At 27.1% G+C, this 23,220-nt stretch overlaps 4 protein-coding genes across 5 annotated transcripts in view; 2 read left to right on the forward strand and 2 right to left on the reverse strand.

The window, feature by feature from the left end:
* Positions 1 to 434: 434 nt before the first annotated feature.
* Positions 435 to 5,885, reverse strand: LOC112604404. Its single transcript, XM_025353430.1, has 6 exons — positions 5,507 to 5,885; positions 4,398 to 4,704; positions 4,063 to 4,332; positions 3,771 to 3,998; positions 2,339 to 2,537; positions 435 to 1,339 (listed from the first exon to the last, which is right to left on the reverse strand). The coding sequence occupies exons 1-6, from the start codon at positions 5,577 to 5,579 to the stop codon at positions 857 to 859; spliced, it is 1,560 nt and encodes a 519-aa protein (XP_025209215.1). The 5' UTR covers positions 5,580 to 5,885; the 3' UTR covers positions 435 to 856.
* Positions 5,886 to 6,022: 137 nt separating this feature from the next.
* On the forward strand, positions 6,023 to 13,361 carry LOC112604401 (DNA ligase 4). 2 transcript variants are annotated; one of them, XM_025353427.1, is made up of 17 exons: positions 6,023 to 6,130; positions 8,918 to 9,086; positions 9,160 to 9,317; positions 9,412 to 9,566; positions 9,658 to 9,833; positions 9,897 to 10,120; positions 10,204 to 10,361; positions 10,431 to 10,623; positions 10,732 to 10,858; positions 10,935 to 11,046; positions 11,251 to 11,444; positions 11,524 to 11,661; positions 11,754 to 12,000; positions 12,074 to 12,348; positions 12,421 to 12,540; positions 13,012 to 13,136; positions 13,205 to 13,361. In XM_025353427.1, the coding sequence occupies exons 2-17, from the start codon at positions 8,922 to 8,924 to the stop codon at positions 13,305 to 13,307; spliced, it is 2,670 nt and encodes an 889-aa protein (XP_025209212.1). In that variant the 5' UTR covers positions 6,023 to 6,130; positions 8,918 to 8,921; the 3' UTR covers positions 13,308 to 13,361. The 2 variants fall into 2 exon arrangements, with proteins under 2 accessions (XP_025209212.1, XP_025209213.1); XM_025353428.1 differs by having other exon boundaries at positions 13,208 to 13,361.
* On the forward strand, positions 6,137 to 8,746 carry LOC112604403 (general transcription factor 3C polypeptide 3). The gene has a single exon (XM_025353429.1). It carries the CDS (start codon positions 6,168 to 6,170, stop codon positions 8,676 to 8,678), a length of 2,511 nt encoding a protein of 836 aa, XP_025209214.1. The 5' UTR covers positions 6,137 to 6,167; the 3' UTR covers positions 8,679 to 8,746.
* Positions 13,362 to 13,481: 120 nt separating the features above from the next.
* Positions 13,482 to 23,220, reverse strand: part of LOC112604395 (protein Wnt-5b-like) — a 62,531-nt gene continuing 52,792 nt past the window's right edge. Inside the window, exons 6-7 of the mRNA XM_025353423.1 lie at positions 16,423 to 16,590; positions 13,482 to 14,072 (exon numbers count right to left, since the gene is read on the reverse strand). Of these exons, the coding sequence (XP_025209208.1) occupies positions 13,885 to 14,072; positions 16,423 to 16,590 (356 nt within the window). The 3' untranslated portion in view covers positions 13,482 to 13,884. The remainder of the gene's footprint in view (positions 14,073 to 16,422; positions 16,591 to 23,220) is intronic.

Raw genomic sequence — 23,220 nt, forward strand, 5'->3', positions numbered from 1 at the left:
GAAAACAATTTAAAATTTATTTTACAACAAAAAAATACGCATTAGTTTCCATTTTCTTGAAAAAAACACAATTTACAATTTTTTTTAGAATTTCAATAAAAATTAACTTTAATCTTTAAAATTAAATATGTATTCTTAATAACAATTTAATTCTAGAAAACCAATCAACTAGGTATGCACTTGGTTAATTTTACAAAATAGAATCAATCAAAGATATGGAATAATACAATAATTAAAACAAAGTTTTAAAACCATAATAAGTATAGTACAATACTTTTATACAATATCAAGTTTATTTAATAATTAAGTAAAAATAATTAAATTTATTAAAAATGAAACAATAATCATAATACATAATTTATTTTACTTAATTTAATTAATTGTAAATGACTAAAAATTTCTTTAATTTGTAAAACTGAATTGTTTTTAATTAGCTAAATCTTATACACTAAAATTTAAATACATTAATTTATAATTTAAGAGATCTGCGTAAATAGTACAGAAAACAAATATGCTTCAGTCATTCCTCAAAATAATATGTATATGTTAACATGCAACATCAGAGTACAAGAGTACAAGATTGGGTACAAACATTAATTTTAGAAACAAAAAACAAATACTTATTATTAAATTGAATAAAATTTCTTAGTACTAGAAGAAAATAATGAAAACCAAAAACAAATAATATACGACTTAAATCTAAATCAGGAAAATTTACTTAACTATAAATTAATGAAAATAACACAAAAGAAAAGAAAATGGATAGTAACATATACATTTGCAGTCTGAAAAATAGCAATTTTGTTTCAGCAAGTCAAAAAAGAAAAAAAATGTACCTAATTAATGAATATAAACATTAACCAGCAAAGATTCCTTCTGAATCTTTGGAATCAATATCTAAATTAGAACAATAGTTGGAAGTAGAAGAAACTGGCCTACCTGGTAGGTCTTCAGTATTTTGGTTACAAGGTAATTTTTTAATATCTAGATATAATGCGAAATCATCAATCCCATCACCAATAACTCTATTTTTATCAGTTTTTGGAGCTGCATCTGTAAATAATACTTTTTTTACATCTGCTACAGATTTTCGTTTAAATGTAACAACATTGTCTTTATGCTTTGGAGATTTTGATTTCAATTTTAGTACTGTACTCTTGTGTTTCATCACTAGAGCACGCATTGCTTCACTAGTACTAGTTTTTATTTCAGAACCTGTTCTCTGCAACCATTGTTTAGAACATACTTTAAATAATTGTTGAAGAAAAGGTCGAAATTGCTTGTGATGACTATCAACACCACATTCTTTTAACACTTCCGAAACAGCCCATAATAATTTCTGAAACAATTTTTAAATTAACTTGTATTACAGTAAAATCTGTATAACATAATCTCTAAGAGACCTAAATATAACAAAATAATATTCCTTTAAGTTTCAAATTGTAGTACTTGTGATTAAGAGACTAAGAGACCTGTTAAAAAAAATATATATAATTATAAATTATATTATACATCAAACCAATTTGCATCAAAGAACACAAGACAATGAACATATTAAGTGATATTGTCATAAATAAATTTTACTATATATCTGGAATGATTTATTAGTATCAATTATATACAAAACTTAATTGTCAATTGTCGCATTAAGATATTAATAGCAATAAAGGGAAGGATTATCCAAAAGAGAAGACTGCTCCTTGCAGGCCTGATACTACCACAAAAAATAGGTAAGATCATAATAAATTTAAAAAACTAAATACACAAATAAAAGTAAATATCACACTTAGATCATAGGAAAAAAATTTATGAATTGTAAGGTATCTAGATTTACAAACTACTATACATAGAACACAGAAAGAACTCAGTCATCTGTTAGTATTTAATACAATAAATAAAAATGTATTGATTTGTTTATGTATATTAATCTGATCTAAACAATAACTTTCTTAACCATTGTATATCCATGATCCCATTTTACTGACCGCCGATCAGAAAAAAAAATTTTAATCTTAGTACAGGGGTGATTGAAAAGTTTTATCTACTACAAAATATTATCCTAACAAGGCAAATACCTATCTATATTTGTTTTAATTATTTAATAAACTATCAACTATTAAAAGATAAATAATATATGTCCATACAAACTTACTAAGGTTAAATCACTATTATAAGTATAATATTAATTTATATTTAAAAGACAAATAAGTTAATAAATTAATGGATATACAAAAGTTATATACTATACTTATGATGCGTAGAATATAGTGAGTAGCTAACAAGATAAGTACCAAATTTTAAAATTAGTTACATTAAAAAATTAAAAAATCATAAATACCTGTTTATGAAGTTTACTAAGTTCTTTTTGACTTGGTTTTGTATTAAACAAATTTTTTGAAGTTGCTGATTCTGAATTATTGAAAAATTTCAATACTCTTTGGCATTTTTTAACTGGTTCTGTTCTAGTAATAATTGATTTCTGTTTATCTTCTTGATCATCGCCAAATAGTTGTGCACTCACAGGAACAGCACTCCATCTAAAAAAAATTATTATATTTTAATAAAAATAACTTGTTAATGTTTTAAAAACATAAGTTTATCATAATATTAATACAATATCTATTGATGGATGATCAAAAAAAAAAAAAAAAATGAAAGATGTGCTTAAAAAGATAACATCTTAGGTCAAATAAAAGAAATTGTACATGGTATTAATACTATTATTGGAATCACTGTTAAAATTATAACTATGTCATCTATTTTCTTTATTATTACTATATGTATATTAGATTTTGAGCGGAGCAATAAATGTATTAATTTTACTATGGTATATATTTTTATTATTATTTTTAAAGTTTTTAATTGTGTCTGTCATCACCTCTTGAGACAAAAAATGCTTTGATTTTCAACTTTAAGCAATTTTTATAAGAAAAATGGATCAAGTTCATACTTTATAAAATCAAAAATTAAAAAAAATCATGAAAAAAAAAACAATAAAAAAAAATTAAAGAAAAATGATAATTTTTATATAAAACCAGTATTTGATAAAATTAATTTTTTTTTCTACAGCTACTCAAAAGAAAAATCACGGATAATTTAAATTTTCACAAAATATTTTATATTAACATTTTCTAAACATAGTGAGATGTTAAAGATATTTACTCTTTTTAAGCTATGATAAACCTTTGAATTTTTCAATATTTATATTTGTAAAAATATTTTTTGATGGTTCAAAAAGATTAAATTTTAATGAAAGGTTCTTCATTAAGGTTTTCTAACTATAGAAAGAAAAAAATTACTGAAAATATATTAATTTTTAATGAATATTTCAAATTCAAACTTTTACAACATAGGACATTCAACTGTAAAATAACTATTTTTCTTCAATTCATTTTTAATATTTGATTGTAATTTAAGAATAAAAATCTGTAAATACTTGAAATGTTCACCGAATGTTTATGTTATCATTTAAAAAATAGTAAAATAAATTACTTCAATAACAAATAGCAATTAAAATATAAAATAAAATATAGGCTAACACATCATCTTACTCAAAATTATTTTTATTATACAATTATTCATCATTAAATTCAAAGTTAACATGTACATTTAAATTATTTACCCTAAATAACAAAATACACTTAACACTTACTTTTTGCAAAACAGTTTTTACTTTTCTCCTATTTTATATATGTAAATAATTTTTTGAATACACTTAATTTTTTTTAGTTAAATATTAAATACATTTAAATAATTTTATAAGTTGATACCTTTTAACTGGGGTAGTATTTGATGTATCGCTACAAATTGAAAGGGCACTAAGAGGAGATGACTCTTCAGACTTTGGATTATGACTATAACACATACGTTTCCTAGACTGATAAATTTCAGGACTTTGAAATAGTGCTCTTTTATGACTAATTGATCTTCTGTCATTGCCATTTCGATTTTCAAGATAACTTTTCTCAAGTGGTTTTATATTTTCCCTTTTTAGTTTTCTTTAAAAATAATAAAAATTATAAATATATATTATCTTATGTTTAAAAATTAATATATTCTTACCCTGGGACTAAAATTCGACGTTTATTTTCAATAAGAGCTAATTTTGCTTTAGCTTCTGCTAATATTTGAGGTTTTGAAACGGGTTTTCTTCGAATTAATCGTGTATTTTGTTCAACAGGCTTAACATGTTGAACAATTAATCCTCGTTCTTTTTTAGGCTGTGGCGTTAGTCCTGTATTCATTAGAGATTTGGTTTCGTTTGAAACATACCTTTGTTGATACTTTGATTCTAATAATGCCATTTCTGCTGACTTGTTATCAATGTTATAGCTGTAATAAAAACACAATTAAAAAAAAAAAAAAATATTGATTTAAAATATTTATATTTTCCTTACTAAACATCAAAACACTGGACATTAGATACTTCTGGCCAAGACCAACTAATTGCACGGTCAATATTTTTTAATTCTTTTGTTTCAGGTTTCTTTGTTGGAGAATTTGATTTTTCATATTGGTACCATCTATCTAATATATCACTTACACTTAATCGACAAGTAGTTACTGTTGGCGGAGGAGGTAAAACATTGGATAAATCATTTTTTAATTTTGATATTATACGATCTCTATTTTGAAATAATAAAGATTGATACTCGTCTTCATAACTGACTGAACTAGTTAATGTTACAACACAATCGTTTGCATCTAAAAATAAAAATGTTTAACATCATTCATATTAATTTTAATAGAATATTATCATCACCAACATAACAGAAATAATCAAAAAATATACTTAATATAGTCAATATACCTAAGATTTAAGAGGCCTATGATATAAAATTAACTGAAATCCTTAAAATTTTTAAAACAACTCTTTAGTATTAAGCTTAATGAAGGTAGGGATGCTGTATCCATATGTTAAATTTCAATGGTTTTAATTTATATACTATATTATATATATATCTATACTGGTATTTCTCTATTTCTCTATTTCTGGTATATTTCCAAATAAATCCAAATGTGTCATGAAGTATATTAAATGACACAAAATATTCAAACATTTTTGACATAATTTTTAAAAACTAGTAGGTGTTTGATATAATTTCTATGATTAAAAATAAGTTTTCTGTTATCGACAATTTCACATGTCTTATAATAACAATTAAAATTAAATATTACTCCTTATTTTTATTTTTTAATTGTGTGTCACAAAGTATGAAATATACACAAGGGTTGAGAAACACAGATCTATACAATATAAAGTACAATATCAAAATAAAACAATTTTATATTTGCATTTGGAAGGACGTTCAGAAATTCAAAATTGAAGTGAGGGGGATTAATATTCGAATTATACTATCTTATGTAAATAAATTGAAATTTTATAATAAAGAATTGGTAAAGCAAAAACACTAAAAATTTAGACTTAAAAACATTACAAAGAAATATACACAATAACGAAAAGTTAATTATTTAATTAATTAATATGAATAAAGAATATTTTTACCGTTTGCAAATAATTCTTCGTCCGAGAATACAGTATCTTCGTCTACTGTATCCATGATTGTATCTTTCATCATCAAAGCCGTATTTCAAACATTATTATTACACAAACTTAAATTTAATCAAGAACTTACAATAAAAAATATTATCTAAATTTTGAAATACTAAACCTAGGAGTTTTTTAATTTTTGCCACCGAAAACAATAACGTGTCACCGAACGTCAGTTACGGAATACACGTTTATCATGATTCGTATCTGAATCATGGATCAAGGTTCTTACTATGCAAGCAAAAGGCAACGAATTTTAACAGACAACAGTTGAAAATTAAAATCTGTTGAACAATATAGTAACAATGGTAGCATGTAAAATATTATTAAATGCCACCGTTATTCGTTAATGACTTCATGTGTCAAACTATCAAACGAAAACGACGGCAATGTAATGTCGTTTCCATAACTGCCATTACCGTTACTACGTTCATTAGGTGCGTGCGCAATAGGATAGCATCGGAGAACTGATAAGAGCAACAAAACGATAAACCATCAACTGTGTTTGTTTACATTTTAAAAAACTAAAATCAGTAAAACTATAATAGTTATTTCAATAATCGTCTGTCGTCCAACTTGGTAAGTTTTCACTTATTTGATTTGTATTTTGTTTAATATGGCAGAAACTGTGTTGAATATCGAGGATATGGAGATCGTCTTGGACGAAGGTACACCAGACGTCATTATGGACGTATTTAAAGACGATAACGTGCCGGAAGACGACCTATTCGACTTTTTGGATGTTCAAGAGATTGAAACGCCCACAATCGAAACTAAAATCGAAGTTCCTGACGGTACTTCTGAAAATGAAGAATTGGCTATCGTTTATAATTTGGAAGGAAATACCATTCAGAGCTACGATTCACGGCAGGACATTAATGCAACACCCGTTGATGATAAAATGAATAACTCGCTTAGCAAGAGAACAAATTCAGATGACAAGGATGATGATACAGTTGTTGAAGGGCCTCGTTCAAGGCAAATGGGAAAAATTCCACTAGCCTTGAGAGGACTCATTGGTCAAGCTAAAATGTTTATGTTGAAAAAAAACTATAACATGGCCATTCAAATTTGTGTAAATATATTGAAAGAGTGTCCAAATGCATCTGAACCATTTTTTACATTGTCTGATATCTATGAGCAAATGGGAGACATGAAAAAAAGTTTAGAAACAGCTGTAATTGGTAATAGTTTAAGTAGTGTAACATCTGAAGATTGGGTGTTATTAGGTGAAACATGTGAGTCAAATAACATGTTGCCTTTAACAGATTTTTGTTTGACCAAAGCTATACAAAAAGATAGGCGTAATTTAGATTTGCATATTAAAAGAGCATCAATATTAGAACAACTGGGCACAGCTAAAAGTGCCATGAATGAATATGACCGTCTGTTACGTAAATTACGACCTGATCAAAAAGATTCAATTATTACTTTATCTAAATTATTAATTGACAACTTTGTTAAAAACAAAAATTATGACCGTGCATCTAATATATTTATACATGTATTTAGTTTGTTTCCAGATGATGTAAAGCCTAACGATTTTGTGACATGTTTAGATTATCTTGTTAAAAACAAGAACTTTAAAAAAAGTTTAGAACTGTTGGTCGAACATTATAATCTTGAATTTGTAGCTGATGTGAGTAATGAAACATCCATAACAGAAATTGTAGAATGCGCAGCTCCTAATACTATGCCAATGTTAGTACGAATCAAACTAATTGAAATTTTAGTTCAACTTAAAGCCTTTTCCATATTACCACCAATTTATGAACCAATTTTAAATATAACAGAAGTGAATCAATTTCATTTAAATGTTGCTAATATTCTGTTTGATTCCAATCAGCATAAACATGCTATTATATTTCTAGAACGATTGATTAACTGTGAAAATCAGATATTTGATCAACATGCACTTAAAATTAAATATTCTGAATGTTTAAAAACTTTAGGACACCTTGAACAAGCTATTGACAACTATAACAAACTGCTAGATGTCAACCCACAACAATTAACAGTTAAATTTGATTTGTATATGTCATTGAAAAAGTTAAACAGAATAGACCAAAGTCTGAAAGTATTATTTGAGAATGATGTGGAAAATCTAGATTGTAGATTGTTGTATGAATATGTCTTGGCATCATATGACAAAGATGACATGTTTGATAATTGTTGGAAAGCAGCTAATTTGATGTTTTCTCGTCACTGTTTACCTGTACACTCATTAAGAGAAGTTAAATCTATGTTGGTAATACATAATGTAGAAAATAGACACGACACTTTATTAACAATAAAGAAAGAATTGTATGGTTATCAACATGATAATATCTTGACCATTAATCCACTACCCAGTCCTGAAGAAGAATGGAACGTTATGTCTGCTATTTGTTTGAAGTGCATTGAGAAAAATCTTTACTACAAAGGTTTAAAGTTACTACTTTCAGCAATGAACTCCACTGTGTTAGTAAATTACAACCATCATATTGTTTTGAACGCTATAAAATTTGCATATAAAGTTAGAGCGTACAAATTAGGTTTCATGTTATCTAGGTACTTGTTATTAAAGTATCCCCAAGCACCGCAAATTTCAAATTTATTTTGTTTCCTTTTAAAAAAGTGTGCTGCCAAAAAACAAGCAAAATTCATTTTTCGACTAGCTGCCAAATATCCAGATAATCTTGCCCTTAATTTACTAGACACTAATGTGTTTAATGATGCATATAATTATCAGCTTTTATTTTCGAGGTATACTGAACTACTGAACAAACTAGATGACAAGAGTCTACTTTACTTCATGCTTGGAGTGATTATCCTTAGACTTTGCACATTTAAAGTTGGTGCAGATAGACACAGCTTATCATTACAAGGCATTGGATTTTTAATGAAGTATAAAGAACACAGAGGTGTGGAACATGAACAGGAGTGTTATTTTAACATTGCTAGAGCATACCATCAAGTCGGTATGGTGGCAAAATCCCTACACTACTATAAATTAGTATTGGAAACGAAACCATTTAGTGAGGATTACTGTTTAAAACATGCGGCAGCATATAATCTACATTTGATTTATCTAGACTCTGGAAATATTGATGTTGCATTGATGTATATCAGTCATGTGCAAGTTTAATTTATTATTATTTTTTATTTAATAATTTTTTAAATATATCTGTTACTTTTATATTATTTTAATCTATATTCAATTTATTGGTGTTAAATAAATAAAATATTGTTTAACTGAAATTTGTTATCAGTTCTTACATTTAATTTCAATTATATTTATTTATTTTTAGTTAAATGTTTAATATGTACATACAATAAAATAACTGTTAAAATTATTTAACTGTTAATTTTGATCATATTTGTTAGAGTCATGGCTTCTGCAATCAGTAAATCTTGCAACAAAATACCATTTGAATTATTTTGTTGTGTATGTGAAGACATTTATAATGCAAAAAATGAAAATAAAATCCTCATTCTAGAAAAATTCATTAATAAATGTCGAGGGTCTGTTGAGAAAAGTGAAAACTTAAATATTGTAAGTCATCTTCTAGAACTAGATAAAATATTCTATTCCATTTATACATTAATAGAAAATATAATATATTTAGGAAGACACATTTTACCCGGCATTAAGGTTACTGTTACCTGTATCAGACAAACAAAGAGGAGCATATGGCATTAAAGAAACTGCGTTGGGAAAGTTATATGTAAAAATATTATGCCTTGCAAAAGACAGTCCAGATGCTCAAAGACTTTTGAATTTCAGGCATGTAATTTATTTTAATTATAAATATTCCAAATATACTAAAATGTTGATAAATAGTCCTTAAAATAATAATGATAACATTAAAATCGTATAGGGTGCCAAAAGTTTCTGGGCCTACAGCTGGAGACTTTGCTGAAACTCTGTATTGGGTTATAAGAAGTAGATTTGAAGACAATGGTTCAATGACTATTGCTGATGTCAATCAATTATTAGATGAAATAGCCTTAAAATATGCTACAAATGAATCAAGTAATTTAAATTTCAATATTTCACATTAAAAATGTATTCTTGTTTATTAACTCATGGCTATTAAACATTTAAATTTTATTACGTATATTAGAGGAAGTGGAACAAATTTTACAGTCAGCACTATTCAAATTCAGTGCAAATGAGCAAAAATGGTTGGTTCGTCTATTATTAAAAGATATGCGCTTAGGTATTGCTCATACAAAAATATTAAAAGCGTATCATTGTGATGCCAACGATTTATATGATGTTTGCAATGATTTAACAAAAGTATTATGATAACTATTTCTAGAATTTTCGAATAAGTACATAATAAATGTGTAATTAATTTAGGTTTGTAAAATGCTGAATAACCCGTCAGTGGTTTTGCATGAGATATCTGTTAATTTATTTGAACCCTTTTGTCCAATGCTAAGCCAACGCTGTGAAATTACTGATGATAATCAAATAATGAAAACAATAAAAAATGATGAATTATTTGTTGATATTAAATTGGACGGTGAAAGATTTCAACTACATTGGTCCAAAGAAAAAAACCTTTTTAAATATTTTTCTAGGTATGTAAATAAATATCCCATTAACCAATATAGTAATTATTGTGTTAATTATATGTTCTTATTTGAACTGTTTATTTTTATAGAAAAGGCAATGATTATACAGATACATATGGTTGTAATGACGTCAATGGTATTCTGAGTCCAGTATTAGCAAAACAATTTAAACCTGATGTAAAGAATTGCATATTAGATGGTGAAATGATGTGTTATAATACTAAGTATAAATCATTTTCCACAAAAGGTAATATTTTAGAATTATTAATTACTACAATTGTAATAATAATAATAATTATTATTATTATTATTTTAGCCATGAATATTGATGTGAAAAAATTAAGAATAGGGAATACACATCAACCATGTTTTTGTGTATTCGATATTGTCTATTATAACGATGTTGTAATTACCAACCGTCCATTAGAAGAACGGTTAAATATTTTAAATACAATATTTGACCCTTTAGAAGGAATTTTTGTACATACTACGAGACATAAAGCAAGAAAGTAATAAATATAAAAGTATTATTATTGATTATAGATATTTTTTATCCATAATCAATGGTATTATTATTTAAATATAAATCAGTATAAATCTTATTTAAACAATTTTAGAATTGATTTAATGAAACATCTTAACAATGCAATTGATAACTATGAGGAAGGTATTGTAGTCAAAGATCCATTATCAATTTATAAGCCAAATTCGCGAAATGCAGGATGGTTTAAAATTAAGCCAGAAGTAAGAATTTTACAATTTTTCTTTTATCAATGTTTATTTTAGTTGATACATGGTTATTAATTATATTATGTTTTAGTATACTGATGGTGCACTTATTGAATTAGATCTCTTAATTATTGGTGGATACTACGGTGAAGGTAAAAAACGAGGTGTTGTGAGTCATTTTCTAGTGGGTCTTTTGGAAAAAGGTAATTTTAAATTTTGAACTAGCAACTAATATTTAGCTATACAAACAAAATTTATATCTATTAAATAATTACTTTTTTTCTTATATTTTTTGACAATCAACAATAAGTTATTAACACCCAGTCTATGTAGTTTGTTAAGTTTTTTAGTCTTCATCATTTACCAATTGTATAATGTTTATTGTTTATGGTAAATACTATTTATAGATGGTGAATCGTCTAAATATTCTGCCATCAGTCGAGTTAGTTCAGGATTTTCAACAGAAGAACTAGCTGGTTTATCGAGGCAATTATCACCTCATTGGAAAAGATTTAATCTTAAAGATATGCCACCAAATATTGAGTGGGGTAAAGAAAAGCCTGATCTTTGGATTGAACCCGAATCATCAGTTATTATACAAGTAAATGGAACATAATTACTTATCAGTTATCACACAGAATAATTTATAGAAATAGTTTAAATGTACATTTTGTTAACAGGTGAAGGCAACAGAAATTATGACAAGCCATGTTTTTAAAAGTAAAATAGCATTACGTTTCCCACGAATTGAAAAAGTTCGTTACGACAAACCATGGCATGACTGTATGACCATTGAGGAATTTGAGTCTATAATCAAGGTTCGTAAGTTTAACTATTCAAGAAATAATAACTAATATTCATGGATTGGTCAATTAATTTAATTAATTTAATTCATTTTTTAACCTTATAGCAAACAGAGGGAAAATTGTATACTTCCCATACTGATGGCACGAATCGTTCAGGTAAAATTAAAAAATCTCGTGTGACGGTAACCGTTGATAAAAAATTTCAAGGCCCAAATTTAAAAGATGTCAATTGTATTAATAATATGTTTGAAGAAAAAGAATTCTGTGTCCTTAATGATAGTGAAACTTTGAGCAAGAGTGAAATTGAAAAAAAGATTCTTGAATATGGTGGCCGAGTCGTTCAAAATCCCGGTAAAAAAAATATTAATAGATATTAAATACTTAATATAAAATATTTAATGGAATAAAATTTACTTGTTATTAGGCAGTGATACTTTTTGTGTTCTTGCCAACAATATTAAGCATATAAGGGCACATGCAATAAAATTATCAGGCAAATATAGTATAATAAGCACAAAATGGATACTGTCATGTTTTAATGATAATGAATTTCTTAACTGGACACCTGAAAACGTTTTGTTTTTATCCAAGGAGCACCAGCTATTAATGAATGAAAAATTTGATCAGTATGGTGACAGTTATACAGAATTAGCTACTGTTGAAACATTACGCCAGGCAATGGATCGAGTTGAGCTAGATGTATGCATCATCAATCATGTTATGGAGTTGTAGTACTAAATGTTAATTCATAATTGTTCGTGGTATTTATAGGATGATTTAATCAACACAGAAGTTGATGCTTTTTTGGATTTCAAAAACGAACTCTTTAATGAAGAACAGTGTTTTAAAATTTTTGAAAAATACCAAGTTTATTTTGATGATTTAAATTTAGTAAGTTTAATATTATTTTGATATAAAAATTTTCTCAATAATAAATACTAAATAATACATAAATCAAATAAAAATAATGAGAACTTACATCAATTTAAATATGTTTAAATTTATCGTCATATTATAATTGTAGTAAATATATTTCAGACATCTTGATCTACCCAAATACTTAACTATTTTTACTTCAATTGATTATTCAATTTTTTTTCTACTTGTTAATTTAATACATATCAAGTGTATAAAGTTATTAAAGTAAATTTCAAAATTAAATTTACAATAAGTCATTACATAGTAAATGTGATATTGTCAAATAATCAAATGAGTCTAACTAATTTAAAATTATATTATTTTTTATTGTTATTATCTACTTAATGTATGTATATATATATAAATTAAGGGCTTTTATCTTAACTTCCATACTAAGCATGCACTTATTTTATATAAATTAATATCATGTTGAATACGTTTTAGGATAATTTGCCTGTCAGAAATTTCCACACAAACACAGTGTTAGAAATGCTGATATTTAAATTTAATGGAGGCACAGTCTGCAAAAATATTGATAACAATACTACTCATGTTGTAATTCATTCAAGGTATATTTATAACTTATTAACTAATTTTTAATATCTAATAAACATTAATATTCTTTCTATTATTTTAGTAGTAAAAATAACGCTAATAAGTATCAAACTATGAAAAGAGACCAGAACCAAGCATTTGAAATTGTCGATGAGAATTGGATCACACAAAAAATAAAATGGTAGACAATAAAAAAAAAAAAAATTGATTTGTGATATTTATTAATTTTCTTATTCCAATTTGTGCACAACTCTCTATAATATAAACTACTACATTTATAATAATATATCTATACTATAAAAAAAAACGGATTTTTTTTTGTGTTAATTACATTTTTATTTAGTTTTCACTCAAACTTACTAAAATTATAAATAAATAAAAAAAAATCATCATCCTTAAAACATAAATAGTCTACTTTATTAGCCCATTTGTCTCAGTCCATTGAAACAAAACAGCTTTAATAAATATATAATTATAAATTGTTACTGTTTAAATATTAATTCTTAATATTTACATTTTAAAATAGTCTGTAACAAAAAAAAAAAAAAAAACAAAATAAATCTGTACTTTGATCAATAAATAGTTAGGTAGGCCTGGGATATGGGCTTTGTGTAATGATTATTTGCATTTAAAGACAAGGAAAATCAAAAACACATTAAATTATAGGTAAGTAGGGAATAAGGGAGGAAGTCAAAAGTTAATATTTTGAGATCTAATGTTCAATTCTTAAAATGTTCTTTTTCTTTCTTTTGTTGTTTTACTCTATTTACACGTATGCACTTCAGCATTACGGACACATGTCTTACACTGCACATAACAACACCAATGAAATTTACATTCGCATTTTTCGCGTGTGACCAATCGTTGTGTATTGTAGCCTCTACCACAACATAGTAAACTGCAACCATCCATTCCATGTGATGTACGGTTGCATTCTCGACCATGGGTACCTGTAAGAATATGATATTATATAAATATATATATATTGTATAAAAGCCACAAATTAGGTTAAAAACAAAGTAAGTGCACCTTACTGTGGGCCCCATCCTTAAATACGCCCCTGATTGTAAGATTTACATGGGCTTTTTGACCTCAAAATGCCGATGTACCTAATCATACAAATTCGTCACTTCGCAGTACTCACCATTATAATATCAATCGTAACCTACTCGTTATTAAAGTAAGAGTGAATAATAACTATAATAATTCACCGCAACTAACCATGAAAAACGAAAAATCACACGTCAATGATGATTCACAAGAACGAGAACGTTTGTTTACGATGGGGAATTGTGGTTGAGAGCACAATTATTTATCATTATCGATTACAATACACACACTTCTATAGTCATCATAACTCATATAGTACATAAGTGGTACATACCTAACAAAATATTATTATATAACACAACGTAATCGAAATCTTGAGGAAGTCTCGAGCCATACAATAATAATGTGATGACTTGTTGGCTATTAAATCTGAGAGCACAATAATCGTAAGTATATAGGCGTCAGACACTTATACCTATTATCGTATAATAATATACTACCTACTAAAACATTCAGTGGCATAATTATGAATGAGTTTATATATGTACACATGTAATAAGTACCTACATAATTGTATTAAAATTGAGCTTTAGTTGATTTTTGAAAATTGATACCTCATATATTGTATTAATGAAATAGTATGGATACATACAAACATTGGTTTAACTAAAACGTTAAAATATAGTACTTACCTAGATTTTTTTTTTTTTTTAAATGTACATCAAAATTAAATTAAATTTTAAAAGATTAAATTTTGTTACTTAGTCTCAGTAAAATTAGTAAACTATAATAAATAATAAACTACAAAAATAAATAACACCCATAATTCAACTTAATGACACTATATATATATATATATATATGACTAATTATTTTAATTATCATGTAGGTAATCATTAGGTTAAGCATTTTAGCTCAAAACGCACAGAAATATGGATACATATAGCAGATATGCTTAAAAAATATTACCAAATATGTAGTAAAACAAAAAAAAGTATAGCTGAATTATTGGAATAGTTAAAAGTTACATTTGTTTATATGGTTATTTTTTCTCTTTTTATTAACTTATAGCAAGTGTGTCTATGTTACCGGCAAAGTAATGAATATAGGCACTCTATAAATTCCCAAGGAATTCTATAAAATTCCTTGAACTATTTGGCAATATATTAAATTTAAATGGTAATTTATATTATGTCTAGGTATTCTATATAATTTTCCTAGGATTTCTATAAAACGCCTATACTATGTTAGGTAATGAGTTAAATCAAAATATTTTTATTATTGTTTATTATTTATTTTTATTTATTTATTGCAGCATATAGTTGATGCACGACATTTATAACTACATAAAATATTATTTTTTACACATAAGCATTTTTTAGATTGACATTTTCAATTTATCATTCGATAAATTAACAGTATTTTTTCGACTTTTTTCAACTTTTCTTTAGTTCAACATAAAAACTTTCAGACATCTTAATGTATCTTAATACGACAAACACTTTTACAAAAGTGAAAAGAAATAATATTTTTAAAGGCGTATATTGAATTTTCCTGTATACACGAATAATATGATAATATGATTAGCTAATAATAAATATAATACATCGCACACGTGTTGTATGCGATAGCATAATCGTCAAGATAAACACTAATTGTTGATTACAGAGGTACACTAAGTACAAATCTAAGTTTTATATTAATTATATTATATATACTTTTCCTGCTCGAGGTTAGGTGATTTATAGGATACCTAGTCATCGTATTACATTCTATACTTTTCCTGCTCATTTTTGGTATTCTATGGAATACCTAGGATTTCTATATAATACCGGATTCAACACATTGCTGGTAACATCTGTACTGAATACGTAGAAATTCGAAATAGTTATCGGCGGCGAGAAGCGCTTCAGATCTTATATCGGCTATATCTAATACATAGAAAGCACATAAATACGTACATAATACTAAAAAAATATTAAGCATTCTAATTTTTAAATTGTATTTTTATGAACATTTTATTTTTTAACAAATATTTTTTAAAAAAATATTAAAAATCTATTTATTGCATTGATATGCTTTAACTTTATAGTCTATGCCCTATAATAATCGAAACCATAGAATATGCAAAATATAATTTGTGTTTTAGATTCTTTTCATCTCAGAAAGGTTATTTTTTGATCCTCGCATTTACTGAAATATTAAAAAAAAAATATGCAAAATTCAGAATTTTCTGAGACTAATTATTACCTATAGAACCAGCAGTAATGTTTCTGATGCAGTAGTTGGGTGAATCGTCGATGTAGACGAGATCGCTTGCTGTGGGTAGACTGAACCTAGGATCCCTGATCTGCAACCGTCCTCGCCTCGTAGCCCTTACCTCGATGGCGCCTTCGTACTTTTCTTTCAAATGTTCACCTGTAACAAAGCAAACCGTTATTGTCACACTTATAATATAATATTACACATACATGCATAAATACATAAATAGATCAATTATTTTAACATGAACTATGATAATTTTTTAAAAGCATTTTACGCTCATACTCGCCTCTCGAGATTTGAGGTTCACTACTACATTTACCTAAAAAAATTTATTAAGTGCTTGTAAATAAAAAAAAATTTATTATCGTTCTGGAATGTTCGATATTTTATGCATCAACATTTTTTAATAAAAGTATTACACTTTTGATTGTGAAATAGATACTATACCTAAATGGTTAAATCATAATTATATTTAGGTAGGTGATTAAAATTATATTTAAAATCAAAAATGTATATAGTAAGTTAACCGACGTTAAATCAAGAGAGAGACCAAAATAAGGAAAATATAGAAATTATAAAAAGTGTTAGAATAATATTACATATATAAACGTCTTAAATAATTAAATATTTTCCAAAAATTATTGATAAGTAAGTATGAGTACACACAAATATCGCGTTATGAAATCGGATGGAGGGTCGCATATATTAACGTATTACAGTACTGCACATTTGCTCGTTATTAATATAATTACCTCGTCGATTTTGTAACACTAAGATAACCATTGGTGTTACCTAATGGTACATTATAAGGTATCTACTATAACTAATATTGTGTGATATACTAACGAAAGAACAACGACAAAAACAATATTAATAACGTCTCAAACACGTGTTACTAGTCAAAAACACTGGTTCATCCAACGATTTTTGGTTATTTTTTAATTTTTTTTTTTTTTTATTATTATTTGTCGACTAAGGTCGGTGCAGCGCTCGCTGAGGATCCAATAAGGCGCGGGCGAGGAACGTATAGGTTAATCGGATTAGAAAATATAGCGACCAGGCGGCGATGGTGTCACACGCCGTCTTATTTATGTACTAATGTACCATAATGCTTGGCTATATATACGATGTACATACCTAGCTATATAATATAACGTGTGTAATATACTGGCGTCGGCGGCGGTCGGTATATTACTAGGTATAATAATAATATAATATGCCACGTACAATATTATATAATATACGAACACACACGAACACTATTATTGGTCCATAAAACGAAAAAGAAATACGTCCAATAGTCGGGTGTTAAAATAACGACTAAAACGTCCGTCCATAAAAAAAATTATATTATATAGGCGCCCGCCGCTGTGTACAATCTGCGCGGACCGTTATTACATGATAATATAATATACGTATATAATGCAAGACATACCTGCCAGTTACATATTATAATGTGTAAACTATATGGTAGGTAAGCATAATAACATAAGCACCTAAACTGAATGCGTACATGATATATCATGTGTACCTACTGTGTGTAGGTACAAATTGGTTTACCTAATATACCAGCAATGAGGATATAGGTAAGCGGTGTAGAGATGACAGACAAAAATCATTTTTAAAACCCGTTACATTGTCGTATAGGTGCGATAAAATCACTGCCCATTGATGACACATAGTGCACGAGACATCCTTTATACAATGAATTATTATACAAATAGAGGCACGATTTTCAACTCAAAATTTTATCCTTGGGAGCCTGCAGGGTAACGCATCTCACGTCGATATACTGGGCGGCATACATATAATTGAACACGTCGAGAAAACTCTACGTTCTGTTTTGCCCTTGTTCTGTTCATGTTCTAAGTCTGAATGTTATGTGTGACGGCAAGCCCCTCTACTCTATCAACTTTTGATTACGAAACGGCGACCAGTACTATGATACCTATATACCGTATTTACCGGCTTCATATATATACCTATGTGATTTCATTGACTTTCTCTGTATTTTCATGTTTAACGATATCAAAAAAATATCAAATGAAATAACGAATAGCACTTAAAGTTTAGATGAGATTATAAGAGTAGGTATAGTATGAAAAGTAATCTGGTGTCCCATTGAGTTCAGAAAATTTCCACTTAACTAACCTAACCTATACGGCTATAATTAATAGTTTGATACCATTGTCAGTTATCACATCAACTTTATTAGAAAATAATTTGTGTTTTCGTTGTTATTTGAAAACAAAAATAGTGTTATAGTGGTTTTACCACAACAGACATAAGAGTGAAAAAAGTACTTAAGACAATAAAAAATGCTATAAGAGCATAGTGTATCGTACATTTACCGAGAAGAAGATTTTCAATATAATAGATACTAGTAGAAATAACAGTGTTTGATGTTAGAAGAATCACATCGAATACAATATAATACGTACCTACGTTCTGCATGTATAGTATATTGTGTAAGCAAATATCTAAACTAAACTAATAACTAATAAGAATAAAAGGGCAACGACTCGTGTGAACTCTATAATAATGATACATATACACACATATACGTATACCTAATATGATATATAGTGTGTAAGATATATTTATAATAGTAGTAATAATAATAATGATATGACATTATATATTATGATGCTATCCCTATGGCGGCGACACAAGAGTTTGTTCGCCACTTGGACCTAATCGTCATTATTATAACACCTCTTCCACTTTTTCACTCTCTCACTCTATCTATATATCACTATATCTAGAGCTACACTTCAGACCTACGTCGACGACGCGGAATCATATATCATTCACTGCTTGTATATACGCGTGTACAGGGTGATTAACCAAGCAAACCTACCCTTTTTTACAATACAGTTATTCAAAATCTGAGTTTTGAAATTTTCTAAAACTTTTGAGATTATTTATATTACTTAGAAAAAGTCTTAGTGAAACAAACTTTTGTTTGTCAAATGATAGGTAACAAGTAAATACCGTAAATTATTTATTGAATAATTTATGAGTTTAATTTTGAAAATGTTGATGTATCAAAATTAAAATTCAGACGAGTAGGTTTTTAGTTAATGAACTTTGTACATAAATGATAATGGTCCACGGTAATGAGTTTGAAAGGTATGGGATCTATAGAAGTTTAAATTGGTTTATCAATATTTTTACAAAAAATATAATAACAGAAGTCTATATTGTCACAGAAAATTCTTTAAGTAGTAAGAACATACAATTTTGAGAATTTATTTTGAAAGTATAGTTTTTAAGTATCTACATAATTACAATTTTCAAAAATCAAAATTTGAATTGGATTAAATGAAAAAAATAAGGGTGAGTATGTTTGGTGAATCACCCTATATATAATATTATTACGTATGTATACAATTTATATGTATGAGTCCCACCTCACACCATTCGCTCGACCTATTATGTATACTAAGTCCGTCTACTCGTATCAAGTATTATATTATAATGTTATAATATTGTCTCTGCTTCGGGCGACACTTGTTTGGTGTGCGCTCGTTAACCCTAGCGCCCTAAGTATCCTCAAGGCTCAAATACAAGTCTAGACGTAAATATTATTCTAGTAAACGGAGCTCGACCGTATATATTGTAATTATTGAGCCAAGCAAGTGGACAGATACACAAGACACAGGAAGAAGGGATTAAACTTCCCCTCACGGCAACGTAATACGAAAAAACATTCTATTCTCATATATCATATAATATTTTAATTTATATCTAATAAATATTAACTACTATGACTTATGAGTTATAAGTCCCTCATCCTTTACTCAACAGCCATAATTTTTTTCTGTGTACGTGCCTCGTGATGATAGCCATGTGTAATATTATGGCTTGATTGTTTGTTTTTTTTAGTTTTTACTAGATATTAAAAATAAAAAAACATTATTTTTGCCACAAAAAAAAAATTCTCATCCTAAAATATTGTCTAAATCTCTATGTCCAGCACGTGTACGACATCAAAAATTTCACCACACAGCTGGATATAACAAAAAGAATGCAGTGTATTCAGATACCGAAATATTTTGCTTGAATGTAACCCATTTAAAAATAACAATTTTGTTAACTTTTTCAGCTTTACGCTGTCTTTGAATACAGTGACTTTTCCATATTAGTAGCTATTGTATGTAGATTTATAAATTATGTTTTTAACATGATATACATATTAACACAGATTAATATTTAACTGATTAATATTCATTATTATGTTAATAATCTAATTTTACAATTCAATAAAATAAGTCGATACCCAGATTTTATGTAACATATATATGCATAGACATGGACACAAATAGGTTTAACATTTTGAAGGCGACTAGGATATTTTGATGAAAACGGGAAAATGTTTTCTTATGGTACCTGTATATTTTTATGTTATGTAACTGATAAGTTATTTGGAAATCTTAAGTTTATATAGCACCCACTTAATTGCGCGTATGACTCTTAAGTACAGTAGTACACTATGCTTGGAATGTTTATCATAATCATTATGTCTACATTAAAAGGGTGACTGCCAGTTGGTATTTTTTTTTTTTTTGAAACTATAATTTTAATTATTAATCAAATGATTAGAAGAAGACTAAAAATTAATTTATATTATGTTTTACTCCTGCAATATGACTTTAGGTTAAGACACATTTTGTATAAATGATAGGTTCAGAAGGCGTGAGAACATTTGAAATATATTTATTTTTTCAGACAAGCTAAATGAAATCATTGTTTAAATTAGAGAGACGAAAAAATATTATTTTTTCTAAATAGTAATTTAAAGAATAATATGCTTTAAACTTATACTTAAAACATTATATAATATTAAGTGTTCAAGTACGCAAATCATTAAAGATTTATATATTTTGATTGTAATAAGAATTTTTCCAATTCTACTTTTAAGCATAAAACAAAGATTTTAATTATTATTATGCCACATTTAATTATATAGTATACCGATTACCGGCTTATAGATATCTATGATACAATTTACATACTTTTAGTACAATATAATAAACTCTCTATGATTGAATTAATTAAAAAAAAATTCTGAATTAAATTTAATAAATAAAAAATAATTTAAAAACGTTTTCTGATTTCAAAAATTGCAATAATATTAATTTTAAACAGTATAACATAGGTATATTATAATGTGACTACGTTAACTATTCAAACATGCACTTAACTTAAGTTACTGCTTACGATGTACATACTAAACCTTTTACATTAAATATTTGTGATACGTAAGACACCCAGAAGATGCATTTTTTTAATTAGACAGGCACAGACTACAATAAGTGAACTTTCTTTCTCGGCTATTATTAACAGAGCGCGGTAGTAAGATTTTAAAGCAAGTATAAAGAACCCCGCGGACACCCACGTTGTTTTTCGGTACAAACCAGTCGACTTTATGTAAACAATTTCGTTCTAAAACTTTTACACACTCATATAAAACACACTAAAAAGTAATTTTAAAATGCTATGTAATATACACATTACTATATTATACTCTTATTGTTACAAGTGTTTGAATAAACGCCGTTTACAACTGTGAAACCGCATACAGTGGGATACATAGCTGTTACTATTATTAAAATGCAAACAATTTTAAACTTACGAAAAAACACGTCTTCTTTGCCCTGAAGCCACTCCTAACACCACACATGTTAGTCGTCAATTCTATTATATATTTATATTATACATGACATGTATTCATATAATCATTATTGTATCAGAAATCCAGTTTTGTCTTATATAATAATGATAGCAGTCTGTACAAACTACTTATAGTATACTCGTACAATTATCCAATAAGTTATCCTACCTACCTACAATATTTTTATCGTATCGGATAGCCTGCCTTTAGAGCCTATAACCAAAAATCGAATTAATACAAATAACACATTATTCATTTCTAATTTATACAATTGTCAGGTTTATTAGTAAGATAGGTAAGAAATTACCTACCTACTTACCAAATTTTTTAAATCTTGAAATATTACTTTTTCACAGATACTAATTTCCTTTTGTAATAAATTATTTCGTTCATAAAATCTTAAATAAAATTAATAATAACAATTTATATTATATACAGTATTTTAATCGCACCTAAACACTTCTGATGATGTGACACAAAATGTAATGTAGGTACTTACTAGTAGTTACGTGCTGAATATTGATTAAAATATTAATTTATAATTCATAAATATGTATCTAAACACCAATACAATTTCAAATAATTTTAGGATATAAATACTTATATACCTATTACGTTGATAATATGTGTGTGTATTCATATTATGAATACGTATATGTCTAGTATTGATTATTTCAATATAATATTATATGTTCGTGTTCGGTAGTCAAAATGTATATAAATACATGACATTTTACAGCTCGGGGCAAACAATAATTATATTATAACATCGTGGTGTACGATACTATCCATTACTTCTTATAATATTATAACATCGCTTCAGGTGATATTATATTCGTCGAACTAATAAAGCTATATACATATATGTATATTTATGTACGTTTATATCGATATTACACGCGCGTTACATTATTTCTATGAAATAAATCCGACTTATGAGAGTACATGAAAATTGTATTTGGACAAAACTCGTGTAAAATACACAAACATGCGTTGAAGATGGTTTATATACATTCCGAAACGTATACATATTATTATAATATTATAGGTACTAATAGTGAATTCGGCGGCGGTATGACTGAAATTCCATGTTTACTATAATGCGA

The sequence above is a fragment of the Melanaphis sacchari genome, unplaced genomic scaffold (genome assembly GCF_002803265.2).
Source record: "Melanaphis sacchari strain LSU unplaced genomic scaffold, SCAv2.0 Contig11_pilon_pilon, whole genome shotgun sequence".
NCBI classification, from domain to species: Eukaryota; Metazoa; Arthropoda; class Insecta; order Hemiptera; family Aphididae; genus Melanaphis; species Melanaphis sacchari.

What these genes read in the sequence shown, in the direction of transcription:
- LOC112604404 (XM_025353430.1), bottom strand. Translation starts at nt 5,579, where the DNA reads ATGATGAAAGATACAATCATGGATACAGTAGACGAAGATACTGTATTC. An exon ending in CGAAGAATTATTTGCAAACG is followed by an intron (nt 4,705 to 5,506) that starts GTAAAAATATTC and finishes TTTTATTTTTAG; the next exon opens with ATGCAAACGATTGTGTTGTA. An exon ending in TTAGTAAACTTCATAAACAG is followed by an intron (nt 1,340 to 2,338) that starts GTATTTATGATT and finishes AAATTGTTTCAG; the next exon opens with AAATTATTATGGGCTGTTTC.
- LOC112604403 (XM_025353429.1), top strand. Translation starts at nt 6,168, where the DNA reads ATGGCAGAAACTGTGTTGAATATCGAGGATATGGAGATCGTCTTGGAC.
- LOC112604401 (XM_025353427.1), top strand. Translation starts at nt 8,922, where the DNA reads ATGGCTTCTGCAATCAGTAAATCTTGCAACAAAATACCATTTGAATTA. An exon ending in CTTTTTAAATATTTTTCTAG is followed by an intron (nt 10,121 to 10,203) that starts GTATGTAAATAA and finishes TTATTTTTATAG; the next exon opens with AAAAGGCAATGATTATACAG. An exon ending in ATTTTGATGATTTAAATTTA is followed by an intron (nt 12,541 to 13,011) that starts GTAAGTTTAATA and finishes AATACGTTTTAG; the next exon opens with GATAATTTGCCTGTCAGAAA.